At 41.3% G+C, this 25,597-nt stretch overlaps 1 protein-coding gene across 1 annotated transcript in view; it reads left to right on the top strand.

The window, feature by feature from the left end:
- TFAP2E (transcription factor AP-2 epsilon) overlaps positions 1–25,597 on the top strand; it is a 47,510-nt gene that overhangs the window by 6,649 nt on the left and 15,264 nt on the right. Inside the window, exon 3 of the mRNA XM_068265452.1 lies at positions 1,013–1,064. Coding sequence (XP_068121553.1) covers positions 1,013–1,064 — 52 coding nt within the window. The remainder of the gene's footprint in view (positions 1–1,012; positions 1,065–25,597) is intronic.

Genomic DNA, 25,597 nt, shown 5'->3' with positions numbered 1-25,597 from the left:
CAAATTTGGTTTTACAGAAAGTTTAAAAACAGTTTTAAACATCTCAAGGAATTGTATACCTAGGAGGAGTTTACATTCAAATTTATGGAATTATCTGACTGTAACATGTTGTGTTTCCGTTTTTTTTCTTCTTTCTTTTCTTTAAAGTGATTCTTAATCTGTACATCAGGATTTTGCCTCACATGACAGAGACAGCATATATTGCTTTCGCTTTTCGCATTCGCACTGTGATTGCAGAGCAATCAACAGGGGAAAACAATGCTTTTCTGGGCTTCTAGTAGAATCTCGGTTGCATCTCAAAAGGACCGCATTAAAGTTGCTGACATTGTTTTGTGCTTCAACTTGGTATTGTTCAGAATGACTTTGACTAGAGCAAATTTTGTATCAAGGTACCCATGCACATCATTAGATGATATCACCTAATCTGAACATATTTGGCTGGATCTAGGCACTGAGTTAATACCTATGGGATCAGTGGATGGCTATTGTCAGTGGGGTAAAATTAAGTAGGCTACAAAAACCTTGTCTGATGACTATTCTTAGACCATGAGATACATGGTATTGGCAGTTCCCATCTTTGGCTAATCTCTCGTACCCCTCCCACCACCGTAAACCAAAGTATATGCTTTACCAAACTGAGCGTTTCTGTTCACATAGCTGTAACCTGGCAGAGTGCCTTGAAGGTTGTTGGATCATGTCGACATGTCTGACTGCCCTCTAATATACATGGGGGCTTTACAGAATATTAATCATGATGATAATGACATGAACAGAAGTGTGTGGCACTTTTAATCAAAATCCACTATATGTGCAAGCACTCCTTTGTTGGAGATTACTAGAGAGAGCAATGCAGAATAATATATTCATAATCCTGAGATATGGGACTATGTGCATGTGAGCTTTCCAGTGATGAGAATTACTTGATCATGATGACATCATGCACTCTGCAATGCCCCAGAAAACAGAGACTTTCCACCACACCCCTAGTGATAACTCTTCCTCTGATTTCCAGGTGTTGGATGAGTCTGGAATCAGCTTATTGGACCAGTCAGTGATAAAGAAAGGTAAGCTTGTGATATGCTATCATTAATAAACTGTATGCTCGGCCTAATGATGGAGCTCATGTAATTCTTATGGTAGGCCTATTTGGGTTAATAATGGCCCAATGTGGCAATGGAATGGATCCATCCCTGCTTGGAAATTGATTAGATACTGATGGATTCCTGCTGCAATCCATACTTAATCTCCATTTGATTTCAGTTGAAATCTGTCAAGCATCGATTGAACCGCTGGTGTTGTACCACTCCCTACAGTGCCATTGGGCCTCCTACTCCCCCCCCCCCCCCTTACCTGCTCCAATGAAGATATTTCAACTTATCCAATCATACTTTTCATAGAATATACTAATTTGCCCAAATCAATGAAAAGTAAGCTGACTGTATATGCTGGGGGTGAAAAGAAAAAGCTGCCTCTCTGCTCAAACTGCATCCATCATTTTTCACCAGGGAGTCAACCAGTCCACACCCGGACCCCAAGGGTGTAACTTATATGACACTTGATAAAGGCCGCAGGCTGAAACGTCGTGTGTCTTTTTGTACTATGGTATAAATAAATGTAAGCAATTTTTGCATAAAATCCAGGTGGAGACCCAGTCATTTTTCCTTATTCTTGTATATGCTGGGGGCAGCAGTTTGAGCAAATTCACTAAATGTGATAAAAATTTGACAGCGGTGTTTGCTTAGCATAAGTGTTAGAAAGCTTATGTACTATATTAATTAATGTTGATCAGAAAATGTTCTTAACATGTTTTCATATTGATCCAGGAAGGGGAGAAAAATAAGTCACTCAAAGCCACAAGTTCTCAATCAGTTAGGTGGCAGCTGCTTAATAAATCAACAGTAATTGCTTGGATTAGCAACATTTCTTCACCTTTCTGAGTCCATGTTGATTTCTATATTTTTTTCTGCTAAACACTGGCAAGTTTATATCTACCTATTAACTTCTAAAAACACATGTTCATGTGAACTGATAAGAATACATGATCAGTGTAAAGGCTGCATGATCTAGTTTGAAAGCAGCAGGATTGACTGAAGGATGTAGGTTCGGTTGTATGAAATAAACTCATGGAAAACACAAGCTGCATTCATTTTTATATGGAGTAACAGGCACTGGAATGTGGAATAATAACTGCATGATTAGCAGAAGTTAACTGGAACTGTATACACCGACTATATTATGCAGAAAAATATCTTACATTTTATAAAGTGAGCTTAAAGCAGGGTAAAGAGCTCAAAGCATGGTAAAGATCAAATACGTGGTAGCATTGTTTGTGGAAAGCATAGAAAAACAGTAGATGTAAAAGAGAATCAAACCATATGGAACATAATCACTACTAAAACTGATTTTTGTAGGAACAGTTTTGAACTTTTCAATGAAGAACAAAACCTGCATGAATTGCTGCCAATGAATTCCTGCCAATGTCTTCAAAATGTTATAATACAATTGATCACTTGTAAACCAGTTTTATCCTCAGAGGAACATGGCTGATGTTTGGTACAATTGCGCAAAACAATTGACTATGGCAAGTAATGATTGAATAGATGAGTTCATTAGTGCCAGTCTTAGGTGGTATAAGTGACTCCCTCTTACAACTAACTGTAGTAAGTGGTCATGGTACCGGTAGCCATTATTGTAACTTGCATACAATAAAACAACTACCACAAATACAAAGTAAACCTCAGTATAATTCTCTTCACAACAAAGTCTTATTTTTGTGGATGGTGCCAGTGTCTTGTGCAGTAATCATTTTATTCTTGATGTGCATGTTTTTAATTATAGTATCTAGTCACAAAGCATGTAATACAGACAGGGTGAGATTGACTATGAGGGCCAGATTGACTATTGACTATTTCCATTGACTAGTAAGTGATGATCAGTAGCAATGCTGTGTATTTCCCACAAATAGGTAGTTGTTGCACAAATAATACATATTTATTTATATACCGGCCCGGAATCATCCTGTCATAGTTAGAAAACCGTTGCTTTCTAACGTCAGTTAAAAATCAACCTGTTATATTGTTGTTGTTTTCTCTTAATGTCTTATGCTGGGTACACACGATGAGATTTCCCGTTCGATTCCCGGATCGATTCGATTAAATCAAACATGTTCGATTGGATTTCGATCGATTTTTTCATGATAGGTATGCAAAATCGACGGAAAAAACGATCGAAATCCAATCGAACATGTTTGATTTAATCGAATCGATCCGGGAATCGAACGGGAAATCTCATCGTGTGTACCCAGCATTAAACATCACTGTAGGCTATATTTTTTACATCATCCTATTTTTTAAAGCCATAAATATGATGTATTAAAGTAATTCTATTTCAAATACTTGTCTTCCTTGACCACTGCAAGTATAAAACGCACACTGAATTAATAGAATTATAAAAATAAAATGTACACATAACCTATCATATAAGGTACACAAGCCAGCAGCCAAAATAAGGACCTCATTGTGCATAAGACTAATACATTTCACAGCAGGAAGGAATAAAACTTGTTACTTTTTTAAGTCCTAATTTTACCTGTTACATGTTGGAATGTGGTCACCTTCTTATCATTGTCTTATTCTTTTAATTGTTTGTTTTTTTATTTTATTTTATAGAATTTTAGGCGTATTTTTAGGCTAACATTTTAAAATGGGAGATCATTCCATGAACTGGTGGGCAGCACGGTGGCGTAGTGGTTAGCTCTCTCGCCTTGCAGCGCTGGGTCCCTGGTTCAAATCCCGGCCAGGGCACTATCTGCAAAGAGTTTGTATGTTCTCTCCGTGTCTGCGTGGGTTTCCTCCGGGCACTCCGGTTTCCTCCCACATTCCAAAAACATACAGATAAGTTAATTGGCTCCCCCTAAAAATTGGCCCTAGACTACAGTACTTACACTACATAATATAGACATATGGCAATGGTAGGGATTAGATTGTGAGCTCCTTTGAGGGACAGTTAGTGACGATATATATATACACTGTACAGCGCTGCGTAATATGTCGGCGCTATATAAATACTAAATAATAATAATAATAATAACTAGACCTGATACTGGTGGTTTCCATCCATGGTCCAAACAGGGAAGGACTGATGTGCCTGCCTGTGCTATTGTTGGCTGCATAAATAAGGCATGCAGAATCTGGTGATTAGGTGTGTTCTGTTCACATATACTGATGTACTTCACCGGACTGGGTGACCATTTGTTTGCACTACTGAAGCTAATTTTATCACAGTAAATTTTTATTGTAAATATATGTGGATGTTCACAGCACTGAGTAGGAATGATCAATGAGATGCAAATATTTCTGCATTTTTATGCAAATTTATGTAAATGTTTATGCAAATATATGGAGTTTGAAAATGGACCAATCAAGTCCCACCCAAGTTTAAAATGATTAGTCCATTTTCTAGCTGCATATATTTTATAAATATGTACATACATTTGCATAAACTTGGAAATATTTGCATCTCATTGATCATCCCTAGTACTGAGTGACAGCTTGTCCTTACTGTATACACATATTAAGCTCCAATTAAAGTGAGAGATACCATATTAGTGTCTCAAGAAAGTGTCACATGTTACACAAGTGTCACATGAATCACAAGCAATGCAGGAGATATTTTTTTTTAGAACTTTCAGGAAGCAAGATGGCAGCCCCCCTGAAATAGATTGCACATTCTACTGCTCTTGACAGCTACATCACATGACAGTATGCAATAGTAAAACAATGTTTTTAGATGCGTAGACGGAGGTGAAGTCAAACAAAGTTAAGTTCGCTTTAGTTGGCATAAATAAATTACCCTATGGCAAAGAAAGTGTTAAAGAACAAGCGACACCCATGCTAACCTAGAAATAAAAAACACATATATAAGTAGATAAATACTACTTCTACTTACATAACAGATGTATTGTAATATCCACTTAATGGTTCCTGTGAATTTTAAAAAGGAAAAGCAAAAAATCCTATTCTAGGCAGTGGCCATCTTGCCAAGCTAATGCTGACGTCATATCCTCCCTGACTCTTGTTTTCCCCCCTCCCTTCTCTTGCTCATTGTGTATTCATTAGCTGCCCTCCTCCCAGAGTCTTCAGACATTCCCACAGAGGTGTATACTAACAACTGCACTGTTTTTTTTAAATTTACAAATAAATGGAAGAGGTGGAATATATTATAGATAAAAAGAACTCCCAGCATTCAACTCTTTGGCACAGTTTGGCACTAGGGCCAGTGCTCCTAAAGTATGTGATAACTACAAACCATAACAGCAGAAAAAGTTTTGCAAGTTTTGAATGCAGGATTAGCATCTTTATCACGTAATACACTCAGACCAGTTGCTGTTGAAATTTGACTTTTATGGTGACAATACCGCTTTAACAGAATTTACTACTTTTAGTAAAGTATTTTTTGTCTTAATACTTGTCAAAGATGATTATTAATTGTAAAGCTAATAATATTGTTAATCCCTTTTATTAAGTCCTGACTGTGAGTTTGAAATCTGTAGACATCATAAATAAGGGAAACATGTTTTAAAATCAATTAACTGAGCTTCACACCTCTCTGCTGGCCTTAAACAGAAGACCTGATTATAAAAAAACAAGGATCTGTGCAGGCTGTTTTTCTTTTCTTAGTGCATTCTCGAAATGTAGTTCACCAGTTCTATGCCACAGTTATAAAAGGAGAACAGGTTTTGCTGGTGATCTAGGTCTGCAAAATATAGAAAAGAAACAACATATATGCTCTAAAGTGTATAAAAAATGGTATATACCCTGATGTAGAGAAGTACCATATATATTCTCAGGTGGAGTACAAGTACCATAGATGTCCTAAAGTGGAGCAAAGAAATACCATATATACCCTAAAGCAGAGAAACCTGGTACCATATATACTCTAAAATAGAGAAAAGTGTGATAGAAATACCTCAATGTTCAAGGGCAGCGTCAATGGGAATATGAACGATTTAACAAACTCAAATGATATTATCAAAACATCAATACACCATTATATATCCTAATCATGCACTTGCCAACATAAATTGATACAAAGTAACCAAGAAAAGAGAATTGGCTCTCGGGTGCATGAAGAGGATGAAAACTTTAATCACATATATATCATAACAAACAATATACAAAATACAATAATACAAAAACCCCCCATAAATATAGAAATAAACCCCATAAAAAGCTCCTCACAAACCCTCCAGAAAAACTAGGGGCTGCAGTCCATTATGTGCTGGGCCTGAACATCTGTGGCCTCTTGATTTGCCCACAATAATGATACCACCATCAAGCGTGTGCAGAGTGCTCATTTTTATCCTTTTTGGGGGACTGCAGCCCCTGCACCCGAGAGCCAATTCTCTTTTCTAAAATAGAGAAAAGTAGTACCATATACACCCTAAGGTAGAGAAAAGAAGTAACATATATCCTAAAGTGGAGAAAAGAAGTACCATATATACCCTAAAGTGGAGAGAAGTGCCCTGTATGCCCTAAAGTAGAAAGAAGAAGTACCATATATACTCAAAAGTGGGGAAAAAATAAGTACCAGATATCCTAAATTGGAGAAAAGATGCACATAATTCTATGGGCAGTGAGTTGACTTACAGAATATGACTTTCTATTACCCCCTCCAACAGGTGAGGGGTTTTCCTTTATTGAACATAGAAACAAATAATACTGCCAAGCATGTAGCACATGTCACAAAGGTAAGGAAATCTGTACGTGTTATAAACATATGAGATTACATTCACTGCTCTTGGCCATTGTTAGAGACAATGGAAAGCACTTCTAATGGACTCCTTGCTGAAAATGAAAACTCATATTTGTAAAAACATATAGATAAGTTGACCAAATAGATGCCAATATGTTTGGTCAAGAAAAAAATGCTAAAACACCAGTCTATAACTCTAAAGATAGATCTGAATTTCCAATTTTGGATGAGGGAGAGAGAATGTACAGGTTGTGTGGTTTCACATTCACAGAGTTTGCATTGAGCTGCTCATAGACATTCACTGGAAGGCATGTTTTTAGTAAATGTTAAAAGTAGTAAGCAATCAGCAAAGGCCCATACTGCATGCGGCTCATGGCATGACATATGTGCTCAGTGACAAGTACGGCACATGTCACACCTGCATTTGTGCTTTCACAAAATATTTGAATATACGTTAACGTTATATTAGCATGTGTTACAAAGAAATCCATTGTGAAAAAACATGTTTGTTTTTGTTTTTTTAATTCTCATAGTATTTTTAGAGCTGCAATTGAAATCTATATGGCACACTTTGTATCCTCTATCTATCTATCTTATCTATCTTATCTATCTATCTATCTATCTATCTATCTATCTATCTATCTATCTATCTATCTATCTATCTATCATTAAAGTGGAACTGTAGCTACGGCTTTTTGTTTTATTTTGGCCTGAGTGGTGATAGATTAGCTTTTTGAGTCGATGAGTAGTGGTGGTCAGTGAGATGCTAATCATTCCAGCTTGCATGCAGATTTTATGCAGTTTGGAATTAGACCCACCTAATGAACATTCTGTTCATTTGATTGGGCCAATTCTAAGTTGCATATGATTTTCATTAGATTTGCATGCAAGCAAGGCTTATTAGCATCACACTGGACATCCCTATTAGTGAGATTTCCATCCCTCAAGCTCTGTAACAGACAATGAACAGGATTTGAGGTCAGTGGCGTAGCTAAGGAGCTGTGGGCCCCGATGCAAGTTTTACAATGGGGCCCCCCATGCACTCTATACATAGCAATTGATAAGGCGCACTAAAAGCTGCCAATGGCAACTACAGTGTCAGAGGTGCAAGAAGGGGATGGGGAACAGTTTGTTAATGATTACCACTATTCAAAGTATATATAGAAGTGCTTATTATGAGCACGGGACCAATAGAGAGCTAATACTGTAGTTGAGGGAGGGCCTTTCAGGGTCCCTCTGGCCCAAGGGCCCCGATGCGGTCGCTACCTCTGCACCCCCTATTGCTACGCCCCTGTTTGAGGTGAAATCTCTCCATAATCCTGCCGTGGTGCAGGCCACTGCGCATGCGCTCCCATAGTAGGGAGCGTTCTGCGCAAGTGCAGTTATAGTTTTAACAATCAGGACTGGTGTGGCCAGGGCTGTGTATGCAGAATAGTCCCCAACTGGCTCAGTCAGGGACGTTACCGGGGCTGATGGTAACATGAGGACCGGGAGGACTGCTAGGGAGCAGACGGACTACAGTGAGCTGGAGAAGGCCCCTGGTAAGTATAAATCCTTTGATTACACTTTGGTGTTAAAATTACCATCAATCCCTTTCTTAATAGTGTCCTAAGACTAGTTCTGTGGTGCCACCTGTTGCAGGTGTCACCCCAGGCATGTGCCTGGTTTGCCTGTGCCTAAAATGGCCCTGATTCCACCTATTAAAGGAAATCTAAAGTCTGAAAATAAACAGCATTTTAACTTACCTGGGGCTTCTTGCAGCCCCCTGCAGTCATTCTGCCACATGCCTCCTTTTCCCGCACCCGTGCACAGCAGCGTTCTGCACTTGCAAAGTACAGGTAAACCACTACTGCGCATGTGCATCGATCGGGAGCTGGGCAGGCGCAGCATCCTGCTACTGGCCATGGGCGGCCAGCCAGCTTTGAGGGGGTCACCACTGCTGACTGGAGGTTCCCGGAAGGATGGCACGGGCACAGGTTGACTGCAAGGGGCTGCAAGACGCCCCAGGTAAGTTAGACAGTTTTAAACAAATGTACCAAAAAAGAGTATATACAGTAGAGTCTCAGTTATCCGGCACTGAAGGGGATCGGTTGATGCCAGATAAGTGTGCTTTCTGGTTTCTTGAGACTCAATGCTCAATAAGCCTACCTAATATAGTACTCTATATTCATACCATGAACGTTGTATTAAATGATAAGATACAGTAATTGAAAGCATGTTAACCTTGCTGTGGAACCCAGTCTTTAAACACATCAGATCCTACAAACAGCCTAAAATGTTGTCCTTCACCACTGGGAGTACTGTCAGCAATTTGTGCTTGTTGGTTGAGGCTGCTGGTTAGTTGAGTTCTGGATAATCTGAACTTTACTGTACATCTATACAGTATGGTATCCACACTAGGATCGCTTCCTCCAAACCCCCCTCGCCGGCAGCAATCATTTCCGAACTAGTCACCAACCACAAGTGGTCACAACCCCTGAATCTGGTATTCTTCACTTGTGCATGCGCAGTTCTCTCTTGAATGCAGTTCTGGCCAGAGTGCGGCGTCCAAGTGTGAACTGCGTATGCACAAGTTAAGAATATCTGCTTTAGAGATTTCCGCTTGCCGACCACTTATGGTTACTGACCACTTACTAGTCCAGGACTGATTGCTGGCAAACAGAGTCCTGCAGGGGGAAACAGAGGAAGTGATCTTGGTGTGGATACCATACTGAATGTATGTATGTAATATTTGTTGCCGCATTTGTTTAACTTGGATATCCCTATTTCCATATTTTAGTATGTGTGCAGGCTCTTGCAGCATCTAGCACAGTTACTGAGGTGACTGCAGGAAATGTATTAATTAAAACTGAAATTGAGGCAGTGTTGAAAAGCTGTTGTTGGCCTGATTTTTTCAGGTTTTCCATTTCATAACAGCCTGGCATAGATTTATTACAAATGATTTGCTTGTAGATTGTAAAGTTTTCAGCTCTTGCCGGGATCATAGTAAATCTGAGCAAGGATTACTGAATTTTTGTGAATTAGAAGTAGTGCGAATGTAGTCACGTGTACATGTCTGCAGTGCTAGTGTTTTTTAATTTAATTATAGTAAAATGTTTCCCTGCAGGTAAGTGCACATGACTATTTCATGCTGTAGTTACAATATTGCTATGCTACTTCATATACAGGATCTTCTCAAAAAATTAGCATATTGTGATAAAGTTCATTATTTTCTGTAATGTACTGATAAACATTACACTTTCATATATTTTAGATTCAAATACACACAACCGAAGAAGTTCAAGCCTTTTATTGTGTTAATATTGATGATTTTGGCATACAGCTCATGTAAACCCAAAATTCCTATCTAAAAAAATTAGCATATTTCATCCGACCAATAAAAGAAAAGTGTCTTTAAAAAAAAAAAAAGTCAACCTTCAAATAATTATGTTCAGTTATGCACTCAATACTTGGTCGGGAACCCTTTTTCAGAAATGACTGCTTCAAAGCGGCGTGGCATGGAGGCAATCAGCCTGTGGCACTGCTCAGGTGTTATGGAGGCCCAGGATGCTTCGATAGCGGCCTTAAGCTCATCCAGAGTGTTGTGTCTTGCGTCTCTCAAATTTCTCTTCACAATATCCCACAGATTCTCTATGGGGTTCAGGTCAGGAGAGTTCGCAGGCCAATTGAGCACAGTAATACCATGGTCAGTAAATCATTTACCAGTGGTTTTGGCACTACGAGCAGGTGCCAGGTCGTGCTAAAAAATGAAATCTTCATCTCCATAAAGCTTTTCAGCAGATGGAAGCATGAACCCACTTTTGAACCAGAAACAGCGGCAGAAACGCCTGACCTGGGCTACAGAGAAGCAGCACTGGACTGTTGCTCAGTGGCCCAAAGTACTTTTTTCGGATGAAAGCAACTTTTACATGTCATTCGGAAATCAAGGTGCCAGAGTCTGGAGGAAGACTGGGGAGAGGGAAATGCCAAAATGCCTGAAGTCCAGTGTCAAGTACCCACAGTCAGTGATGGTCTGGGGTGCCATGTCAGCTGCTGGTGTTGGTCCGCTGTGTTTTATCAAGGGCAGGGTCAATGCAGCTAGCTATCAGGAGATTTTGGAGCACTTCATGCTTCCATCTGCTGAAAAGCTTTATGGAGATGAAGATTTCATTTTTCAGCACGACCTGGCACCTGCTCACAGTGCCAAAACCACTGGTAAATGGTTTACTGACCATGGTATTTCTGTGCTCAATTGGCCTGCCAACTCTCCTGACCTGAACCCCATAGAGAATCTGTGGGATATTGTGAAGAGAAAGTTGAGAGACGCAAGACCCAACACTCTGGATGAGCTTAAGGCCGCTATCGAAGCATCCTGGCCCTCCATAACACCTGGGCAGTGCCACAGGCTGATTGCCTCCATGCCACACCGCATTGAAGCAGTCATTTCTGCAAAAGGATTCCCGACCAAGTATTGAGTGCATAACATAATTATTTGAAGGTTGACTTTTTTTGTTTTAAAAACACTTTTCTTTTATTGGTTGGATGAAATATGCTAATTTTTTTAGATAGGTAATTTGGGTTTTCATGAGCTGTATGCCAAAATCATCAATATTAAAACAATAAAAGGCTTGAACTTCTTCAGTTGTGTGTATTTGAATCTAAAATATATGAAAGTCTAATGTTTATCAGTACATTACAGAAAATAATGAACTTGATCACAATATGCTAATTTTTTTTAGAAGATCCTGTATAGTTTGAGAGAGACCTAGATGTTGGAATAGTGGATAGCACTCTCGCTCTGCAACAATGAGTCTCCGGTCTGAATCTGGGCCAGGACACCATCTGCATGGAGGTTGTATGTGCTCATGTTTGTGTGGCTTTCCTTCCACATCACAAAACATACAGATAGGTTTATTTGATTCCCTGAGACCACGATAGGGACATGTGACTACCGTAGGGATAAGAGAGTGAGTCCCATTGAAAGCCAGCACTATATACCTGTAAAGCATCACAGAAGATGTCAGCACTATATAAACACTAAAATAAATGAAAATAAGCTGTAGATTAACCAGTGACAATTTTTTTTTGTATACCAGGTCAGATGATTGTAGCTGTGTTAGTTGCTGCTGTACACAAGTAATAATTGCACACTGTCCGCAAAGATGATGATTTCATTCTGATGGCCTTATACTACCAGTTTTGCTAGGAATAACACAGTCACATGTTCTCAACTACAGGGTATGAAGCCACCCAAATAGCACTATACTAGTCACGGGCATACACATAAAGAACTACATGAGCAATCGGTCTGAATAATCTATTAATAAACTGAATCCTCTCAAATTTGGTATAGAAAAATGAGAATTACAGCTTAACATGATTGATTTGAATCATAAGCAAAGATTCTTCTGACATGAAAAGCAGCTTTAGCCAAGAGGTGGAAGCTGCCTGGTGCTTTCATACCACTGATTCTGAACACAGCCCTGGTTAAAGAGTAACTGTCGGGCATAAAATCAAAAATCAATTCTTTATTTTTATCTGGTAAACAAGTAATAAGGATGCTAACCAGTCAATCCAAAAGTTAAAATCTCTATTACCTTTCTTGTTTATAAATGATCATTCCCCAGTTTACCTGACTCTCATTTGGTACGCTGCCGCAAAAAGGAAGTTGCAGGGCATTCTGGGTTGTCCTTTTTTGCTTCTGTACATTTGTTAAGTCTGAGGGGAAATAAAGAAGCAAAATAAGACAACCCAGCATGCCCTGCAACTGCAACTTCCTTTGTGCGATATAGTACTGTTTTTTTTAGCTAGGCCTAGTTTTAACATTGAGTCTCAAGTAGCCAGAAAACACACTTATCTGGCATCAGCCGGATAACTAAGACTCTACAATATCTATCTATCTATCTATCTATCTATCTATCTATCTATCTATCTATCATCTATCTATCTATCATCTATCTATCGCTGTATATGATAGTACGAATAAATCTTCATCCATGAATTAACCCCCACTCCCCCTCCCAAAACAACCTACGAGTTTACAGACGCAGGATTTTAGGGAATACTTTTCCAATCTGTACTGTCTGCCTCAATTTCCTGCCCAGTCTTATAATCAAACCTCCGGCCTCTCACAGGGTCCCGGATTTTTCTATTAAAACTAATTATGGGAGACCAGTCTCATATCCCCAAATCCTCCTTCTGTTCCCCTGCATTTACTGCCTCATAAACCACTAACAATGTCACAACTAAGGACTTCCAGAGAGCTGATTAGAGGATGCTAGCAAAATGGCTGTTTACTCCAGCCTATTAACCCTTTTTTGTACCAAGTCACAGCAATCTAATCCTGCTCAAAAAGACCTGACATCACACCATTTTCATTGTCCTTTCTGCTTACAATCTAGATATAAAAAGCTCATGCTTGACTAATACCGCACATATGAATTTTAACTGTTCGGAAATATGCAGGTATTTATTCAGCCAAACTAGTGTGAAAATTGTTTTTGGCTTGGAAAGTCTGCGTTACAAATGTTTACTGGTTTACTGTGCAGTACTGGATGTACTCCAGCTATGGTACCATAAAGTCAAGGAGTAATATGAACTATTTCAAGTTGTTTCTAAAAACAAATAAAGTAAAAGTATATTTCCATTTGTTATGCATTTGATAAACTTACATCTACAATGAAAGGGGCAGAAGGAGGAGATGATGATGACATGAAAGAAAGAGGCGTTAATAAACATATACAAATAAAGAGACAGATTGATGAAGGGCTATGATCAGTGGCGTAACTAGAGCTCACTGGGCCCCCCTGCGAAACTTTGGGTGGGGCCTCCCTTTGATCCTCCTGAACACTGAATAGGGACTGTCTACAAATCTTTGACTGCCAAACTTTGTATGATTCCTTATCAGTGACTGAGCAGATGCAGTCAGTAGAACAATTGTGCAGAGAGCAGAAAGTTTTTTTCTCTCCATGCCCTTAGTTGTCAGTCTCTGAGGACATGGGGAAATAAACTTCTTCCTCCACGGGGCCCCCTGCTGCTTCTGGGCCCCCCTGCAGCTGCATCCCTTGCAGGGTCTATTGTTATGCCCCTGGCTATAACACATGGATAACTGCAGTTCCTGATCCTCCTTCTCATTTGTTTAGTTGACTCCAACTCTTCATGACCATATGAACTTTTACTGTGTGTCTGATATTGTGGCGAAACCCCTCCCACAGTGTGATGTCATGACAGTTTGCTGTCTGTGAACCTCATTGCATTGTGGGAAATAACGGCTTTTTCCAAGTGTCAAGCAAGCAATATATCCCTCTGTGCATAGAACTTTCAGTAACAAACATTCCGTACAGATCACCTGGCAGAACTAAAGATGTCACCACCAGTGATACATTTAAGAATGTAAATCAGAGAGAGAGGAAACATTTTACAATGAGCAAACACTGACTAAATAATCTATAAATTAATATAGTAAACAATACGCAATTTTATTCACTGCCATTTTCACTACAGTTCATCTTTAACAAAAACAAAGAGCGACTATTTCAGCACTGCTTTGCAACTTTCATTGCTCACCACTGATTTTTTCTTCGTTACACCGCAGTGTTTGCAGCCTCCTCTCAACTGCCAGGCATTCATCTACCTTCTCCTTCTCTCCAGCTCCATCACATTTAGGAACTTGGCTCTGCTTTCTAAAAGAGGTGCGTCATTACGCTAAGCTAGGGCACAGGATTTCTTGCCTGGAGTGACAAAAAGGCTAGAGGCGCCCCTGATTGTCCTTCTTGATAACTTGTACTTCTAGTGACATATTGGCTATTTTATACCTCTCAGGACTAACACAGACCAGACAGGACTGAGTATTTTCTCTTTAAAGCCAAATCATTTGGATATAGGATGTCTGTACTGCTACCCCTAAGGGGTTAAAACGCATAAATACTTCTCGATGACAGATTCTATAAAGTATTAGAGCAATGATTTAGTACCTAATAGGTCTCATCAGTAGTGATCATAGAAATTTCGACTGTGCCTCAAAGTGTTGCAGAATTGATCCAAAAGAAGTTTCATTGATTTGGATGATGCAGTACGTATTGATCACAGGGATCTGATAGCGTTTGCTGGAGTCAGGATATAATTTATGTTCCCCATGTGAGATGTAATTTGCAAATCTTACACTATGGGTTTTATGTTTGGCTTCCATGAATAACAAAACAGACCTTACCACCTTGTGTGAAAAGAGGCAGTGCCCCTTCAGTCTCAATTAAAGACCAATTTCAATAAATATGTTTATTTTAGTTTTGAACTTTGCGGAAAGCGATTAGAAACTTTTGAGGCCTTTTATTGCTGGTTGTATGCCCAGTGGAGAGATTTTACCTCACTTCCTGTCCCTGGGATCTTCATGGACCTCCATGGGGCTTTGAGGTTTTTATATTAGAAATAGTCTTACAGACTGGAAATAATAATAAAAAAAACAGTAGGAGGTTCTAACTCTTCCCCACACAACAACAAAAAAGTTTTAGGTGTTGCTGATTTCCCCACTTCCTGCATGAATAAGATATAATGGGAATTCTCCCAGATGGGGCATTATGGGCATCAATAAAAATCCCAAATTACTTCTAACCCTTTGCGACACTATTCAAAGACAAAAATATATTTCCTGGCAGGGGAATAACTAGAAATCACTGGGCCCCCCTGCAAAACTTTGGATGGGACCCCCTGCACACTGAATAGGGACTGTCTACAAAACTTTGTCTACAAAACTTTGTATAATTCATTATCAGTGGCCGAGCAAATGCAGACATTAGAACAATTGTGTAGAGAGCTGAAAGTTTTTTTCTCTCCTTGCCCTTAGTTGTCAGTCTCTCAGGACTGGCCCCCCTGTGGCTTCTGGGCCCCCCTGCGGCTGCATCCCTTGCAGGGTCAATTTTTATGCCCCTGTTTCCTGGAACTGGGCGTTAAGTATATGTACAATAACACGTTAACCCATTGTACACATCTACGTACAATGAAACCATTTTATAGTAACTGAGGCAAGTATCAGCACATGGGGCGAGGTCTATAAGCAAAGCTTAAGCTAGGTGCAAGGGAACGTGAAAAATAGAAAGCTGCCCAAGTTTTGGTACCTCCTCAAATCAGTGCAGGCTAGAGTAGAGAGCATCAGAGATAGAGGGGTATGGAGGGACATAGGAAGGAAGAATAATGCAGAAGGATTAGGAGGAGGGGTAGAGAAATAAAGATGGAGAAAAGAAAAACATTGAAAAAAGAGAATACTTGAAGAAGGGTGGGAAGACTAATGGGAAAAAGAAGAGAGAAAGAATGGAAATATGGCTTTTGTAGATAGAATCTGAGGATTTCCTCTGTTCTTGGGGACGGACCTCATCATTCAGGATTCTGGATAAGTCGGCACTAAAATGAGTACATAAACTGAGCCACATTGAGAACATTCTGTAAGCTTTGTGTATGTTTGGGAGACTTTGTGCTTCCTTTATAAAGTGTTTAAGTAGTTTATGGATCTGGAAGCAATTATCAGGAGCTAAGAAAGACCTTTTAAGCACTGGGACAGTTATCAGGACACTTTGATAAAGTCTGAATTACAACACAGTAGGACAAAGCTTATCTGTCTATACACACATATTTAACAAATGCAGATGGGTTTGCTTTTAACTTGGCTTACATAGCCCTATGAAACTAATCCCAGGATAAAGTGTTGTATACATACAGCAATATCAAGCATCAGCTCCATGTGACTGGTAGCGTTTTAAATTTGCGTCTTTCATTCTTATTTTGTTTTTTTATTTTTTAAAAGGAGGTTTAGTTTAATAAAGAATAGCATTTTGTATAATGTGTTTATTATGACTTAGTAATAAGTCTGAGCATGCATGCACACTTGTAGGCTGCTGACTCCCAAAAAACATTAGACATTCTCCTTTGTCTCCTTCACAGTAATCTACTGGTGTTTGTTTGCAGCATGAAATGAAAGGTGAATTCAAATAATATAAAGGTGAACATTTGAATCTATTATATTTGATAGCTATTGTAGCTCTGGGGAAAGAGAATCCAAAGCAATAGGTTAAAGTGAACCTGTAATGAGAAAAACATTAAGACTACTTTCACAGTGGGTGATACAATTTTATTGTAATGCTACGTTCACACTGAAGTGTTAGCATTGCAGTATGATGGAATCTGCAGTGCAGTACTGTATAATGTGCACCCAAGGCCTCCTTTCTGCAGCTGACAGACATTGAATTCACCACCTCCCAGCTGCTCCCATCCATCGACCAGGTGCTTGCTAGCACTCGGCACAGGTGGTGGACAGGAGACCCTGTGGAGTTGCATCTGAGCACCACAATTGCATCTGAGCACTGCTGCATGTAATGGCGTTGTAGTCGGCAGCCGTGCTGCTAAACTGCTTGACAAATGAGCAGTTCAGTTGTCTGTGGAAAAGAGGCCTTACAGTTGCAGTGAAGTATACTTTGTATGTACTGTATGCTTAACTGTATGCATTGCACTGCATGCGTAACACGTGATATGACCTTTCCCGTCAATTACGATCCTGCTTTTGCAGGATGAGCAACGCACCACCCCAGTGTAAAAGAAGCCTAAAAATTATATACCTTAGTAGAGGGAAGCCTCTGGATAGACCAGAGGCTTTCCCCATCATCCTCGACCCCTTCGACACAGCACTGGGACCCAGGCCCGGCCCTAGACTTTTTGCTGCCTGAGGCAATTTTCAAAGAAATCCCCGTGGGTGTGGGGGGCCGCCCGAGCTGGAGGGGATAGCGGGCAGGAAGGGGGTATTGGGCCTAGCGGCGGAGAGGGGGGCAGGACCCCCCCCTCCCTCGCCTGGGTCCCCCGTCCTCCGCTCCCCTCCAGCTTTAAAAAGTTCCATGCTGGCTGCAGCTATGTGTAAGAGGCAATGGGCGGGGATCACTCACCTCTTCCTCGTTCCAGGCCAGCCTGCGCTCCACTGACGTCACTTCCTGCTACGCCGCAGGAAGTGACGTCAGTGGAGCGCATGCTGGAACGAGGAAGAGGTGAGTGATCCCCGCCCGTTGCCTATTACACATAGCTGCAGCCAGCACGGAACTTTTTAAAGCTGGAGGGGAGCGGAGGACGGGGGACCCAGGCGAGGGAGGGGGGGGGGTCCGACCCCCCTCCCCGCCGCTAGGCCCAATACCCCCTTCCTGCCCGCTATCCCCTCCAGCTCGGGCGGCCTCCCACATCCACGGACGGGCGGGTGCCGTCCCCCCAGAAGTGCCGCCTGAGGCAAAAGTTTCACCCTGCCTCATGGGCGGGCCGGCCCTGCTGGGACCCTCTTCGTATACACAACAAGGGCTTGAAGGATGTGATCTCGTGGCAACACTCCTGTCTGTGTACAATCGTGGCTGTACTGTGCATGCATTAATATAGTTTGCGCCTCCGTAGTAGACAGGGATGGATTTACCATAAGGCACTGTAGGCACGTGCCTACAGGCACCTGATGATGGAAAGGCGGCCCACTCCCCTCCCCGAGTGCCTCCCTCCCTCCTTCCCTAAGCAGAGTCCTGAGGTAGTAAATAAGAGATTACTTAACCTGCACTCGGCATTCAACTGACCAGATCTCCCTTCAGTCGGGGGCACCTCTAGCTACCTAATACTTGGGGACACCTCTAGCCTAGCTACTTAATATTGAGGTCCCTTTAGCTACTTAATACTGGGGGGGGGGGCAACTCTAGCTACTTAATATTGAGGGTACGCCTGACTACTTAGTACTAAGGGGCACCTGTAGCTACCTATGATGGGCAAGGGAAGTGAGGGAGAAGTGACAGCTGGGACAGCCAGCACACTTGCCGCTGCAGTTCAGTGAGGGTTTGTAGATTCTTAGAGGGCAAAGTCTAAGGTGACAGGACATCTGTGCCTATAGGCTCCTCTGAGGTAAATCCGGGCCTGGTAGAAGAAAAAAGGTGCTCATACACGGATTTTTCCTTAATAACCAAATAACTTCATGCTAGTTAGCAAGTGCAGATAGTACTCATGCATGCGCATTACGATCGTGCTCACATACAGACTAGAGCATGGGCAGTGAAGAGGATCCTGGCCAGCAGAGGCTCCCTCCCCTTTCATCAATGGTGTTGGTAGACTATGACCCCTTTCCCCCTACCCTACTTTGCCAATAATCATCACACATAAAAAAGTAATTGGTGGTCAGCGGGCTATCATCCCTTCATCCCGATCCCCCCTGCCCCCGCAGTTGCCCATTATCTGGCTATCGCAAACCCATCCACAAGAAAAATTGATTGGTGGTCTCTGGGGAGAGAAAAACCAAGAAGACTTGCTTCTCCTTCATCGCTGCCTCATTCACGGCACACTCCATGCCCGTGTCCACCTGCTGCCTCGCTACATGCACCATACATTTTCTCTTTTCAAAGAAAGCCCAATAACAGAGCACAGCGATGCGCGACGGATTGAATCAATCCGCCATTCTCATCAAGAAAGCAACGGGACTATTTTGTCTCATGAAAAGGGGTGAAGCGGGGCAAATTTGTCCTGTGGAAGTGGTGAAATGCCAGTGAACCCTATGGTTGAGAAAGGCTGCTCTATACTATCCAGCGCCTTCTTCAGTTAAGTAACAAACTTGAAGTAAGTTTTCTCACTTCAGGTTTACTTTTTCATGACACAGTTGGAAACCCTATGTGGTTTTTATTATATGTCTGGGAAATGTTGATGATAAACAGTTATGCAAGGTCTATATGGTTTCCCAAACGGGATCTTAGGACCTCAACAGGCTGCTAGGAACTATCAAAGAAACTGCTAAAAAGTACATGCCTATAGAGCTTTTAGCCAGTAGCAATAAAAAGCTTTTCAGAAGTCTCTTATCACAGCCTGTGTGAATCGAATACTTTGTGTATCATCTTTTTGTAACAAAAGTCAGGTCCAGAGCTGTACCATGTAGATAGGTGCCACTTCATTTTTTCAGCCACAGAGAAAGGATCTGAAGAGGAGGACCTGTACTGTATTCCTGTATTTGCATGCTTACAACCACCATTCAGAATGAGCTCTTCCTGGCTACAAACTCTGTTTACTTATGATCTGTGAGAGGCAGACAGAGACACAGGAGCATCTAATGAGTTCTTTACACACCATTTAAGGCCCTATATCTGCTTTCTGGACATTTCAGTCACAGGATTATAGTCAGTAAGGACTGTTTCTGTATGCTGGATATGCTGGACACAGTCCTCCATAGTAATGCCCACAGTGAGAACTATTCTCTGTAAATGTCATATTTTCATCACACAAAAATGAAAAGATGAACAAAACCCTTTGTATTGCTAGTAATTACTGGAAATATATGTGGCATTTAGAATTGTAGTAAACGTTGATAATTGTCCTTTACGAGGTAGTTTTTGCTTGTCCATTGACTTCAATGCACATAAATTCTGCAATTTGAAACTGGGCATTTCTGCAGAACTTCTAATGCCAATGCAAAAGACGGTGGTAGGTTGGCACTGCGGTGCGGATACAATCTAGCTACAGAACATGCACTAGTGGGGCAATAGGCTCCTCCTCTTCATAAGCCCTACGTCAGCGTGCTCAAGCTGGCAGTAGTGGTGGATTGATCAATAATTGAGAGAGAACAAAAGCAAAGAGAAAGCTGGCACTGCTGCATGGGCTTAATTTGTGGCAAAAGTCGGTATCAAAAAACTCATAACTTTGTGCAGAATTGCATATAAAAACTTGGTACACATACCAGAGTGAGTGAGGAGGCTCTGTGGATGATGGTGGGTGCTGGGTACAGGATGCCTGAGGACCGTTTTGCACACAACTGCGCTTCTACACAGATGGCTTTTGGCTAAATAGCAGCAGAAAGCCGGCTTGTGACGTCACGTCAAGTGTTGACGCTGCCCTAATTTCCGCAAAACGCATGCATACGTCTATGACGTGTAAACGTCAGGACGTACGCATACGTAAATACGCCTACCGCCACGAATGTACACATGCCATATTGGTACATGCATGCAGCATAATAATGCATAATGGCCGCGATGGAGGGAAAACTCCATCTAATGCCTTGAGCCTGCTGTTTTAGCAGATCTATGGAGCTAACAGCTGCTTACAAAATCTTTAAAACTGATTGTTTAACAGTGCCAGTAGTAATGGAAATGAACTTTTTTTTATTTAGTATGTCAGGTTAATGTCTTTAAATGATATGCATTCATGAATACATCAAAAGTGCAGTTAACGTTTGCAATCACTTTCATCTTAGAAAGGTAGCAGAAGAAAACACTGTTCACATCTTTTTAGACAATGGCAGCTAAAAATAACTTACTAACTGAGTTGACAGTAGTAAACTGAAATCTAAATTGGCTGCTAAGGGTATTAGTCAGCAATACTTTGCAATTCCTTATTGAAAAGCTGTTGCTTGCTCTTGCTGTATTTCACTCATGTTGTACATTCGATTAGAGGATACTATTTGATATAATTATCATTGCTTCTGTCTGCCCTCTGGTGACTCGTGTTAAGGCCCCTCCCCTGACAGATGTAGCAATGTCAATGGCGGAACAGCATGAGGGGGAGTTATTTCTCACATTACACAAACTCTTGGGACCAAGATGTATCAATTAAAGCAATGCACATAGCACCTGATGTAATGTGCCGCCTCTTCCTACTGGCAGACCAAGCTACTGTCGTTCAGCAGAGTGAAAATAATGAATAACATCTACAGTGCATAATGACAGAGGGCACCCTTTCACACTGAATAATCCTCACTGTACATCAGTGCAGAAAGTGGATGTTATGGATTCTTTCAGAAGAGAAATAAGAATAGCCCTACTAATCACATTAATATTTACTATGAATTAATGTAGCTGGAAGGGGATATATCCATAATCCAAGCAACTATCTTATTGGTTAATGTGCCAGCACAATTCTGTGATTAGTTGTTTATAGTTAAAGTGGATCTGAACTCTTGCACTAGACAGAAGGAAAACATAGAGAATGCATCCTAATTGTATTTAGAGAGTTAAGCCAGTTTGATTCCCCCTCACTTGTGTCTAATCTCAAGTTGTAATTTGATCCTTCCCTGTGTCACATGACTGCCTATGGTAACAATATGCCTGCTTCCAAGAATCAGGAAGTAGAAGCTGTGCAGATTTATTCTAGGATTTGTATCAGCTGTAACAAATACATGTTTTTTGTTTAAAGGTTATTATGCTGTTGTGCATAACAGTACAGCTAGAATTACTTAATTTTTGAACAATGTACACTGTGTAGTCAGGGACGGATCTAGGGGGGGCAGACGAGTCTCTTGCCCCAGGCGCAGTTTGTTGAATTCCTAAAAAGGCGTCAAAATTTGGATGGGGAATGGTAGTTTAGGCGCCAAAACCTGATCTTTAGGCGCCAAAACCTGACCTTTAGGTGCCAAAACTGGATGGGGAATGGCAGCTTAGGCGCCAAAACCTGACCTTGCCCCAGGCGCAACTTGGTCTAGATCCATCCCTGTGTGTAGTCATTCAAAACAGGCAGATTAATTTAGAGTGGTAAACTACTTATACTAATCTCTGATTAACAATACAGTATAAATGTATTACTAATTTAGGGTGTATTGTAAAGTGACTCAACAGTAGCCTCTTAAGAGCATTGCAAATGTTTAAAGGACTTATGAGGCCAAATTAGTGAAAAAAGTTAATTACCTGTATAATCTTTTTCGGCACAGAGGACGCCGTCCGCGCCCTCCGTGCCGATCCGCCGGGTCCCCCCGCTCATTAGCCCCCCGGGCCGGCTCCCGACCCCACGGCCCGGGTCAGGCTCCCCTGCCTCTCCCAAAATAGCCGCTTGCTCTGGCCGCGGCTGCGCAGTCCGCATAGCCGCGAGTGCGGCTGCGCAGCTCTACGGCCAACCTCCCTGATGCACTACACTACATACATTTATACATTACGGCGGGAAGGGTTTCGTCATCGCGTCGCTCATTCGTAATTCGGCCGCCATACCGCCACGCACCCGACCAACCAACTTCGGCCCGACATCTTCCAGCATGTGCGATTGACCATGTGGCCAATTTCTGTCCCGAAATTGGTCGCTTTGTTGGTTGGGTATGCACTTGGCAGCACCAATTTTCATCCAATTCGATTATAATAATCAAATTGGATGGTCGATTGGTTGGTTGGTCGGCTAGTGTATGTCCCCCTTAAGCTTTTTATTGGTGCTATGCTGATAATGAACACCTCTATATGTGCATTGCATAGTAGTAATACTTAACAACCTGTTTGCTTACTCTAAATACACCTCTCTGACACTGCAGCAGTCCTTGGTAGGTTTTGGTGTGCCATATCTATAAGGTGTTTAGGACTCCATATCAAACTCGCACAGGGGCCTCAAGCTTCTTAGTTATGCCACTGCAAATAGCGCTTGCTTTTGCTGAGAATCCAGCATTTTTACAGCTTCCCGCGATGGCTCCGCCATCGATCAGCCTGGAGGAGCTATTTGGCCAATCGCCAGCTGAGAGCTTTGTTTGCAAAGTAGCAATAGTTACAGATTAGTATCTTTCTTGAGCAACTGTAGAGAATAATAACATTAAAGACCACTATCGCTAAGGGCCGGTTTCCACTACAAAGTGATGCGAAAGCGGCTACCTAGTCGCATCGCATCACTTCCGCCGCCGGCCGTATCACTTCCGCATCTCCCGATGCGGAAGTGTATTGGAGGAGTTTGGACGCGGCTGCGGGCGGATGCAGCCATGCAAGAATCTGCAGCATGCCCCGCACTGCTCCACACAACATGCATGCAGTGGAAACTCTTTCGTTGCTGTGCATGTGTTTCAGGACACCTGCGGTGTGATGCGGCTATGTAGCCGCATCGCACCGCTCCTAGTGGAAACGGGCCTACAGAACGGATGCAGAAAAACTGACTCCAATGTATGCCTATGGGAAAATCTGCATCAGAAAAATCGCGTTTAGTGGAAACAGGCCCATAAGCATTCATTGGAGTCAGTTTTTCTGCAGCCATTCTGCATCCAATCTGCGTGTAGTGGAAATAGGCCCTAAAGCAATCAAAGTCTTTACCTGATGCAGTGCAGTGCCATGCACAGGAAGTATCGCATCTGAAGCAAAGGCATCAGTGCGTTATGGGTCAACATCCGCAGCAATGTGCACTGACCGGAAGTCGTGTAAGTCAATTGCACCACAGATATTTTAAACTGTTTCGTAATATGCGTAAGCGTATTTTTTTTTCAATACACTTCCCTGCAATTAGTATTTTGGCCACAGGAAGTGAGCACTAGAGAGCCACACTTATAGTTTGGTTTGCTGGCAAAAATTACATTACAGCGCATCATTGCGGGTATATACGAGGCTTCTTTTTAGCATTGCGGTGCGATTGTGAGATCACACCGCATCCAAATCGCTGGTTGCTAGTGTGAAACTGGCCTAAAAATCCTCCATAAGCAAATTAATTAGTCTAAAACCTCTCAGATCTGTCAAATTTTTTAAAATATTGTAACTGAGTGTGACGTAGGACAACAGTCATGTATAGTGCATTTCAGGATTTAGAATAACATTCTTTAACATGCAATTGCAATTAATTTGAGGATTTCATCATCTACAGTACATTATATCATTAAACAATTCTAATCCAGAACAATATCTTTGTACAAGAGAGAAGGCTAAAAGCCAATATTGGATGGTTGAGATCTCCAGTCCTTCAGGCAACACTGCATTAAAAACAGACACAATTTTGTCATGAAAATTCAGCTCTATAAATACTCCTGAAAACCGTTCTCTGCACTGTATCCACAAATACAAATTAATACTTGATCATGCAAATTAAAAAAAAATATATATATAAACATGGTGCAGAAAGATGGCAGCGTTCTCTGTGCCAAAGCTCATTTAAGATGGATTGAAAGAGAGAGGCAAACTGTCCTTTGGCCTGATGACTCAGGCCAGAAACCCACTAGGCACGGTTTTGTGAGTGCTTTGCGATTTGAAAGCTCTTGCTAATGTAATGCTATGGGTGTGATCCCATTAGAGGGATGTGATTTTATAAAAAAAATCCCCCATAGCATTGCATTAGCAAGAACTTTTTCATATCACTAGCGATTAGAAATTGCTCCTAGTGGGTTTCTGGCCTTAAAGTTCAATCAGGCATTTTGGAAATTGTGGATGCTGTGTCTTTTGGGTTAAAGAGGAACTCCAGTGAAAATAATGTAATAAAAAAGTGCTTAATTCTTACAATGATTATGTATAAATGATTTAGTCAGTATTTGCCCATTGTAAAATATTTTAAATCCCTGATTTACATTCTGACATTTATTACATGGTGACATTTTTACTGTTGGCAGGTGATGTAGCTGCTGCATGCTTTTTTGGCAGTTGAAAACAGCTGTAAACAGCTATTTCCCACAATGCAGCAAGGTTCACAGACAGGAAACTGCCAGGAGTACCACGGTCCTCAGAGTTGTGGGAGGGGTTTCACCACAATATCATACAGCGCCCCCTGATGGTCTGCTTGTGAAAAGAAATAGATTTCTCATGTAAAAGGGGGTATCAGCTACTGATTGGGATAAAGTTCAATTCTTGGTCGGAGTTACTCTTTAAAGAGTAGAAGGCTATCTGGCTAGTATTTGTACACTGTTGAAAAGCCAGTATCTGTAATGGTATGTAAGTGCATTAATGAAATAGCATAGGTAGCTTGCATATCTGGGAAGGTACTATTAATACTGAATTATTTATACAGGTCTAGAAGCAACAAGTCCTGCCACACAGATTATGTCTTTTTCAAGGAACATCTTGCTTATTTCAGATGATGCCAATCCACATTTTGCATGTATTGCAACAGCACAGCTCTGCAAAAAAGGGGCCCAGGTTCTTAACTAACCTGCCTGAAGTCCAGACCTGTAAAAAAA

The sequence above is a fragment of the Hyperolius riggenbachi genome, chromosome 2 (genome assembly GCF_040937935.1).
Source record: "Hyperolius riggenbachi isolate aHypRig1 chromosome 2, aHypRig1.pri, whole genome shotgun sequence".
Taxonomy (NCBI): Eukaryota; Metazoa; Chordata; class Amphibia; order Anura; family Hyperoliidae; genus Hyperolius; species Hyperolius riggenbachi.
Note: the sequence above shows the minus strand (reverse complement) of the source record. Positions and strands in the feature narration are given on the sequence as shown.